Here is a 9457-nt window from a genome sequence, read left to right as displayed (position 1 = left end):
ACTAATTATTTTAGCAAGAAGATTTTTTTCCAGTGATATATTTTTTGTGTACGAAGCAATCGGGATATCGGACACAAAATTGATCCTGAGTTTTTTTTCTCTCTAACTGATATACTGTGGGGTTATAAAGCAGTCTTTCTGTCAGTGTTGTCAGAGTTAATGGGATTTAATGCAGATAAGTGGTGGCCAGTTGGGAGGCTGAGGGATGATGCTGGGAAATTTGCGTGGGCCATTTGAGATTGGAACCGCATCAGTTGGGACAGCTTGCTGCTTTTTGACTCATATAATCCTAAAAGCTTTAAAAGAAGCACAACTGCCTCTTTTTTTCCTTCAGAGCATGCGAAGCACCTCTCCGCTCACCTGAGTCAAAATTGTTGTTTTATTCATTTAAATGTGTGCATTTCTACATCTTCCACCTGGCCCGCTCTGATAGCTGTTGTTCGTCTAACAGACGTTTCTCTCTGTCTCCTCAGATCCCTCCTTCATGTGCTGCTCCTATTCAGACATGAAATAAGTCCTCCATGTTCGGTTCAAAGAGTCAGAGCGGTCTGATTCCAGCACGCCCCTGTTAAGGACTCTCTGGTGGCTGCGACGCTGAATCACGGGACATGTACGGCAGTGCCAGAGCTGTAGGCCATGTAGAGAGCAGCCCCGTACGATCCCCGCGCCTGCCACGGTCCCCCCGACTGGGCCATCGAAGGGCGCACAGCGGGAGCGGGGGTGGTGCGGGGGGCAAGACGCTCTCCATGGAGAACATCCAGTCCCTCAACGCCGCCTACGCCACCTCGGGGCCCATGTACCTGAGCGACCACGAGGGCGTGGGCTCCACTGCCACCTACCCGAAGGGGACCATGACTCTGGGCCGCGCCACCAGCCGTGCCATGTACGGGGGCCGCGTCACGGCGATGGGCAGCAGCCCCAACATCGCTTCGGTGGGGCTGCCTCACGCCGACCTCCTGTCTTACAGTGACCTGGGCTCCCTCTCCATGCTGCACCCCCACCACCACCAGGGGGTGCCCTCCGCCCTGCTCAGGCAGGCCGTGAGAGGCAGTGGGGGGGAGCTGCTGGAGATGCAGGCCCAGCTCAGGGAGATGCAGAGGGAGAACGAGATGCTGCGGCGGGAGCTTGACCTGAAGGACAGTAAGTTGGGATCCTCCACCAACAGCATCAAGAGCTTCTGGAGCCCCGAGCTGAAGAAGGAGAGGATAATGAGGAAGGAGGAGGCGGCGCGCACGTCGATACTGAAAGAGCAGATGAGAGTCACTCATGAGGAGAACCAGGTGAGACCCCTTCTCCGTTTGCGGTCGTAATCCACTCGTTACTGCAATGGCTTTCAGCTGCTGCTTGTCTGTTGTGTTTTCATTATTTCAAGTAATGTCTGCTTTGATCTGTCTCTGTTTTCATCAACCTCTCCTCTGCAATAAATCACAGCCATTCTCAGTCCAAGAATTAATGCAGCCGGTCGTGTTTTCTCAGTACTTGTTGAAACCTTTCTGGAAAGAATCCTTTGTGTGCATCAGTATTTAATCATCTCTCCCTCTCTTCACCTCCAACACTCCTGTGCAGTCAGTGTCCCGTCTGAAAGGCTTCATCTGAGATTTTAATGTTATTTTGGAAATCTGAGCTTTTAGCTGTTTGTGAAGGTGTAAAACAAACAAACAAACAAAAGAAAAAAACACTGACAATTACAACAGGCCACTTTAGACTCTACAAATCTTGCTTTATTCTCAAGGAGTCAGTGAAATTCTTCTCAGGGGGAGGGTGATGTTGTAGTTTTTTCTGCTTGCCTCAGTCTGGGGCAGTCATGGCCCAGTTAAAACAGCTACTGACACAGGAAGGCACAAAGCCCAGAGACAAATGTCAAGGACACTTAAACACTCTCTGTCTGTCTCAATCTCTCCTTGTCTCTGTTTTTTTTTTTTTGTTCTGCCTTTCTCTGATTCAGTCTGACTTTGATCGTCTCTCTCTGCCTTCCTCCATCCATCCCATCCCATCACTCTTTTTCCTCTTTGTCACATGTTTACATTTCCACTCAAAATAATGCAGATAGTGCCACTTAACACACTTGCTTTCATTCTGAAAAAGCCTCTCTATTGCTTTGATTTGGATGAGCTTCATGTCAAACCTCAGTTTCAGGATTCCAAGTCGTCAGCTGACTCATCTTGCAGACAGAATAAAAGCCCTTGGTTCAAGTTGGATATTTCAGCTGTCAGGAAATGTAAATGACACACTTAAATAGATTGTAGAATAGGTCAACGAATGGCTTTCTAGATTGGACTGTACCGTAGCCCCCCCTGTTTGAGCTTAGCTGCATGATGCAGCAAATTGAACAATGCCTGAAGCAATTTGAAGAGCGAATGTTCACAAGCTGGTTGGGATTTGTGCAACAGTCCGTCAGCGCTCCTGTCGGTCCGTCTGTTTAAGTGATGTTTCGGGGGGCGCAGCAGCCAGTGGGCCGCTCATTACTCAAAGTGGCAGACGCTGTCACTCTCAAGGTCATAGCAGGATACCGTCAGTGGGCGTGCGACATGAGAGATGCTCGTCAGCTGTTTGGATTCATGTAAAAGGAGACGCTTTGCTAAAACAGATAGTCTGGGACTGGCTGATCTAACTGGAGCTAACTGGAACCAGCATTAAATGCCTGTCAGGCTGTTATGTGAAGGAAAGCCTCACAAAAATGTCCCCTTTCAGGCTAAACCAACACCGTCGAAGTAACAGGGTCAGAGCAATTTATCATTTTTTTGCTCTTTCCTTTTAGTGGTATTTAATACTCAGCTTGTATTCTTGTGTGTATTTTCAGTCTGGCTTCATACATTGTTAGAGCTGAATGTGTCCATCAGAATATGGAAGCCATACAGTGCAGGCTTTCATCCCTTTGTGATTGATACAAAGACAGAGTTTCTTTTTTTTCTTCTTCTTTAGCCTTGTCCGGTGTTGGCCCTGCCTCTGCACTGAGCGATATTTATATCCCTCTGGTATAGTTCATTAATGAAGTATGTCAGCTAATAAAAGGCAGATGTGCCTTGTTACTATAATTAGTCTTTTCGAACTTGATTTCTGTGCTGGAAGGCATCCTTATGTAAGTGTGTACTTATGGCGGGATGGGTTGGTCACACCCACTGGGTTTGTTGAGAGGCTGGCTGAGAAGCAAATTGCTCCATTAATAATGGAGTAATTTCAGGCCAAGCCTTACGTCTGTCTTGTAGCACCCCTCACAATTGCATCAGGTGCCTCAGGCCTCTATCAGCTTGAGCAAATACCATGCATTATTTATCTTGTGAAACTAAAGATTTGGCAATGTGCACTTCTTTTTTTTACAGCATTTCCAGAAAACCGTAAATCCATTCAGGCATTAGAGTTTGTCTTTCATCAGCTTTCTGAGGCTCAGCCTCCACTGCAAGTCAAATACCAACCGTAGCCCGCAGACCTTAAAGAAAAGACGGTCATTGCTCATGACTCGTGGTGAAGATTAGCCCAGAACCGTTTCATTTGGTCCATTTTTAATATATATCACGCTACCGGCTCACGCTAGCATAGCGCTCGTCTGTTTGACTTGAATTTAACTGAATTTTTAGTCATGCTGAAGCTGGACGAAAACTGCTGGAGGCAAGTGTGTGTGTGTGTGTGTGTGTGTGTGTGTGTGTGTGTGTGTGTGTGTGTGTGTGTGTGTGTGTGTGTGTGTGTGTGTGTGTGTGTGTGCGCGCGCGCGCGCTGGAGCGTAGCATATCTGTCTGAGTCATGACCACTTCTGCTCAGCCACCACGTCAGCCCTCATCAACAGTTCCCACAAAAATGGAGGCTGAGCTCCTAAAATCGCTTCGCTCTGTCTGTGTGGTCGCAGCACCTCAGAAGACGTGTGTTTTCGAGCTTCGCTGCCCGTTATAACACCCACGTAGAAACATAGGTGAACAAATGAAACACGATACGTTGGTTCGACATTAAGCTCGTTTTACCCGGTGACACATGCACACTCAATACTGTGATGCATACATGCTGTATTGACTCTATAGGGGTGTCATGACACTTTGAGTACATGTGAAATCGTATATAAATAGTTCCCTTTCTTCCTGTGGCAAACAGCCTGCTTCTCATCTGAGCACGTAAGATGGCTGCTGCTTGTTGAATTGACAAGTGTCTCTCTGAAAATGCAGAAAAGCATGGAAATGTTTACAGAGAGACGGGCTGGTAAGATTAGGATCTGAGTGCCGGGTGGAGGAACAGAGTATTTAGGATAAGACAGTCGGCTGGTGTCTTTTTGTCAGAAATACCACAAGTTTATACTTTATCAGAGCTGTTCCAAATGTGCAAAAACACTTATTTTGACAAATAAATGAAGTATCATAAGTATTGCTGAAAAAAATGATCACAAAATAAAAGTTTTAAGGCTGCCAAAATGAATTATTTTGTCTTTTGAAATAAGAACATCATGTTTGAGCAATTTTCCAGTCAATTAAAAGCTTTGTCGCTCATCATTATCATCATCATAAATGTCGAGGATGATACGATACTGAGAGGCCAGAGTGACATGGCAGGAATCCTTGACATTGTTCCTGGTGCCTGAAAATAGGTATTTTAACTACATTCTCGAAAAATAGTACTTAGATTAAGAATTGTTTGGTCAGAATATTCTATGAATCCTTGTCTGAAGCAGAATGGTGAAACATAATTTGATACACATCAATTTGGCGATATGAATTACATTTGTTGAAGTTTATTGAAAAGATCTGACATCCAAAACAGTGCTGCTGTGGATAAATATTATTGATTACCATGCACCGGCAGACTGGCTTTGTGGTTTTCACTGAAAATGACTGTGAAATGACATGCTCCATCTCATTACTGCTGCCGTGTCATTGCTCTGCAGTACAAATCCAATGCTTCAGTACAACTTACATAGAGTTTAATCAAGTAGGTCAGATTTACAATTAATATGAATGAGCTGCGCCGATGTGCATGTGTACATGGGGTCAGTTGTGTCTTAATGATTTGTTGCCACAAATAATGAATTTAAAAGAAAATCAGGAAATGTCCCTTCACTGTACATGTTTTAGTTCTCTTAGTAGCAGGCTGAACAATGATGGAAAAGCTTGCAGCTGTTATTCCTGATAAACTTAACCTTAACCACTGTCAAATTTATCAAATGGGAGTATTTTCAGTTGCATGTGGTCATCTATGGACACACACAAATAGATTTACACAGATATAAACACTGGACTCATGTTGTTAACGACACAACAAAAACTACATTTTTCAAAATGCATTTTGAAGTCCTAGCACTTTTCTTGAAAACGAAAATCCCTATTATCTTTTCTAAGACTAAAATCCTGCTCTGCTGTTCATGGAAGGAGTTTATACAGTGTTTGTAAAGCTTGTCATCGACGAGGAAAACTTCTCACAGAGCGTCATTTTCAAGTCACATGCTGCTCGAGTGTCACGCTTGAGGTGTGAGAGATGTCCTGATGAGTTTAATTCCTTATTTGGTAAGATCCTTCATTATCACTCATTTTATTTTCACAGGATCCCCCCCCCCCCCATAGCACTTGCTGTAAAACCTGGAACATTTGTGATCTCACATATTTAGACTAAATTGGAGCTAGAAAGGGATCTCGATGTGTGTTTCTGAGCAGGTGTGTGAGTAGTTAGTAACCTGCCTCGCAGTGACACTTCGACACTCAGTGATTAGTTTGCTCAAGCTAAATAAAGATCACTCCCAGCTGTTGTCAACAATAAAGAGCGCTTCTAATACATGCTGTGTTAAACGTTCCAGTATAAATCAAACATATTAAAATGACCTTGTGCAAATGTATCGACATAAAGTATAGTTAAGAGAAGATTTCTCAGTACAGCGTTCCTTACTTAGCTCCTGTGTGTCTCGTCTCTCACATTTCTGCGTTCACACCGCTCTCCAACGTTCCTGTAGCTGAGTAGAGATGAATAAATGCAGCGTCTGCTGACGCAGTGTGGGTGTAATTGCGTATTGTCAGCCATCACGACATATAACACAGAGATTAGGAATGTAGTGAGCGGTAGGCTGCTCCGACTCAGCGCTTCAGAGCTGTCCGTCTGTCAGAAAGAAACACCCACCTTCTTTACACACACACACACACACACACACACACACACACACACACACACACACACACACACACACACACACACACACACACACACACACACAGACAGTGCACCAAACATACAGAAGCTGGCTCATGTGCCACCTGGTGAAACACTTAAATGTCATTGGAGTATTTTTAACAGTTTGCAAAAAAAACAAAACAAAAAAAACACATTTTTAACCACATGAGTTATATTACACCTGAATTTGAAACCACCACCCTCCAAAGAAATACTATACACAGCTGTATGGCTTGTAAAACTCAACTCAGATATTGAGTCATAACTACAAAATAAAAAATAGAGATTTCAGTGATATTTCCTGCGCAGTGTCTGAACTGGCAAATACTTTCAGTGAAATACTATCACCTCTATGTGATGGAGTACCAAAAGATTTTGTGAAGACATTCGTAAGAATGGAAGAAGACTTTGTGTGTTGTAGCTCTCTGAAGGATTTCCTCTTTCTGCACTACAGAGTTTATGACAGCCGGCTCCCCGAGCTGCTGCTTGTGTCAGCCGGAGAGGGAGCGACCGCAGCTCAACATCACTCCGACTCCGGTCAAACCTCTGGAATCCGAATTTCCAGGATATGCAACTTAAAAGGAGCTTTGCTTGTGAGACAGGGAGGGACCACCTCGCCGATATCCGCTGAGTCACAACTGACTCACAGGAGCTGCTTCACTTCCGCCGTGGGTGATCGGGGAATTGTGAGAATTGGCCACGTCGTCGTCTCAAACCCACAGTGCAATTATGCAAATGGAGCCGTTGGACTGACTCCTGCAGTTTAGTTCCAGGACAGCAGCCTATTGATCAGGAAGGAGAGAAGGGGTAGAAAAGAGGATAAAGAAGATTTCATCAGTGAGGAAAGGGTTGGGTTTAAATCAAGCAGCGACAGCTGTAGCAATTCAATATTTAATCATGCTTCATTCTGTTTGATTATGTCTGAGTAAAACTGAGATATTTGTAATAAAGATGCGTCGGACATTCAATATTTATAACTTTAGAGGAAAGATAACTGTTTGTAATGAAAAACCTCTGTAGAATTACTCCTCTCTTGTAAACTGCGAGCATGTTTCGGCATGTATACAGCATGTTAATCAGCTCATCAGGAATGTGGGAAAATGACAATTTGACATGTTTGTGCTGGTTTCTGTTGTCAGACTAAATGGCACTGACACACAGAAGGGAAGTGTGACCAAAACTGTTGTTTGTGGTGGCAGTTTTGCTGGCAGGAGAAAAAGCACCAGCACCAGCGTGCACTGCCAGCACAACCAGCGCCCCCCGGTGGCTGGAAAAGCTTCACATTCAGTCATATACTGAAGTAAAAGTCAAGTAATTTTTTTTTTTGAGTAACTATTTTTGTTTTCTCTGATCTTGCTGTTGCATTTGTTAATTTGAAAATATTTGCAGTGAATTTGGAATAATCGTCACAGCCACAGCGCATGATGAATCAGAATGACTTCAGTGATCTGCAAAGTCACAGTTGATTCGGTAATCAATTACAGGGAAAGGCTGATTGTGACGGCTCTGTTATCGGTTCAATCAGCAACTCTAAAACCGCTTAATTCCTCATTTCCTGGCACCAGTTTCATTTGTATTTCTTTTCTTTCAAATGACATCTTCAGTGTTTCTGCTTTTCATGATGGACTGTGGACCTGTCTGGGGTGTATCCTGCCCTCGTCCACAGTTATCTGGGATTGACTAGAATAAAGCAGTGAAGATGGATGGATGGACAATTGAGTGTTTTTCCGTGGGCCTCTCAGTGTCTGATTTCCTCATTGTTCTTCATTTTCTGGTGTTCTTCCTAATCTGAGGTGGTTCCTGCTTCATGTCACCCCCGGGACTCATTTCCCACCTCCTTCCACGCGCGCATGTGATTTTATGCTCCTCCGTTAAGTTTATTAGGCTGAGGCCTGATTGCTTCAACCATATGTCATTTCTCTTTTTTCACAAACTTCTTCTGCAGTTCTCACTTTAATTCCTGCGTCTGTTTGTCCTCTTTTAGTCGTTGTTTTTCATGTCTTTCCAGAAAGGTTAGTTTGGCCAGGTCACAGCCTGTCTACTGGTACACTGACTTTCTTTCACGGCTGATACGTTGACTTGTTACGGCAGAGGAAAAAAAGAATTTCAGAAAATCAAGCTGAAGAATTGAAAGTGCACAATGCTGGGCACTGAACTGCAGCTTCGATTGATTCATTTCTCCTGTAATTTTCCTGCTGTGGCAAGCTGAGGTAGCTGTTGTGAAAAAGGTCCCATGTGAATATGCTGCACTGATTGATGGCTGAAGACTGAAAAAATTGGCAGCTGTCCTTTTTCTTCTGAACTCTGGCTGGTTTGTGTTGACCATCCATCTTTGTTGCATCAAGCTCTGACGCTCTGTTTTCACCATACATTTGTTTTTCTGTTCATTCTGCCCATGCTCTGCAGCTGCTGGATGCCAGGAGAACCAAGGTTTGTCCCTATGTTTGCACCACGTGTTGCGTGCACAACATAGAGTCACCTTCCGTGTGGCGTGTATTTTCAGACACCTGGCGATCCCTTTGCACCTTAAAACCTCTCTTCTTCCTACAAATCCTGTAACCTCCAATCGAATGTGGAATATTTTCAGCAACTCCGTCTCCCCCCTTCTCCCATGAACCATTGTATGTTTCCGTTCCAGTACAAATGATAAGTTATTCACATCAGTCTAAAAATGTCTGGTGCTCCATCCCTTGTAAAACCACAAACCCAGTGACCCCTATGACCCCTACGACTGCCTGTCCGTCCCTTTAAAACCTGAGTGGGCCATTTTCTGGACATAGATTGATCTGTGTGTCTTTCTTTGTTCCTCCCGTTAGAGAAAGTGTTGACACCAAACGTGAGTCATTCTTTGGCAGAAAATTGGCCCCGTTATTGACATTCCCTCAAACCCTGAACCGACATCCCTGCAGATGATGAAACATCGTTGGTGTAGTTGTGTGTGGTTCCATGTCATTTTATTGTGGACACACACAAATTCACAAACATGCACACTTTTATTATAGGTATTTCCTCATTACAGTGTATGGATACTTTCTTTTTCCTACTTAAAGCTTCAATTCGATCCCCTTTTTTTTAACAATTCAACAATGTCTTGCTTCTGGTCACTTAATTCCTGTCTGAGTGTTAAAATGGACTGAGGTAAGTTCTGTGTAAGTTCCCTATAATGGACCAGCTTAAACCACGAAGGTGTGTATGTGTGTGTGTGCGTGTGTGTGTGCGTGCAGCATTTTAGAATAACCTACCCTTGTTAAATGTGTTCTACAAAAATCATTTGTATACCTACAATTCAGTCTCGATAGTTGAATTTCTTTGTTGTGTATAC

At 43.9% G+C, this 9457-nt stretch overlaps 1 protein-coding gene across 7 annotated transcripts in view; it reads left to right on the top strand.

The window, feature by feature from the left end:
- The first annotated feature begins 491 nt into the window (after positions 1-491).
- The window catches only part of erc2 (ELKS/RAB6-interacting/CAST family member 2), a 31729-nt gene continuing 22763 nt past the window's right edge, over positions 492-9457 (top strand). For 6 of the 7 annotated variants that reach the window (XM_030090853.1, XM_030090850.1, XM_030090852.1 and 3 more), the window contains exons 1-2: positions 492-1280; positions 8542-8565. In XM_030090853.1, the coding sequence (XP_029946713.1) occupies positions 609-1280; positions 8542-8565 (696 nt within the window). In that variant the 5' untranslated portion in view covers positions 492-608. The remainder of the gene's footprint in view (positions 1281-8541; positions 8566-9457) is intronic. The other variant, XM_030090848.1, reaches the window with a different exon arrangement.

This window comes from Salarias fasciatus, chromosome 5 (assembly GCF_902148845.1).
Source record: "Salarias fasciatus chromosome 5, fSalaFa1.1, whole genome shotgun sequence".
Classification (NCBI taxonomy): Eukaryota; Metazoa; Chordata; class Actinopteri; order Blenniiformes; family Blenniidae; genus Salarias; species Salarias fasciatus.
Note: the sequence above shows the minus strand (reverse complement) of the source record. Positions and strands in the feature narration are given on the sequence as shown.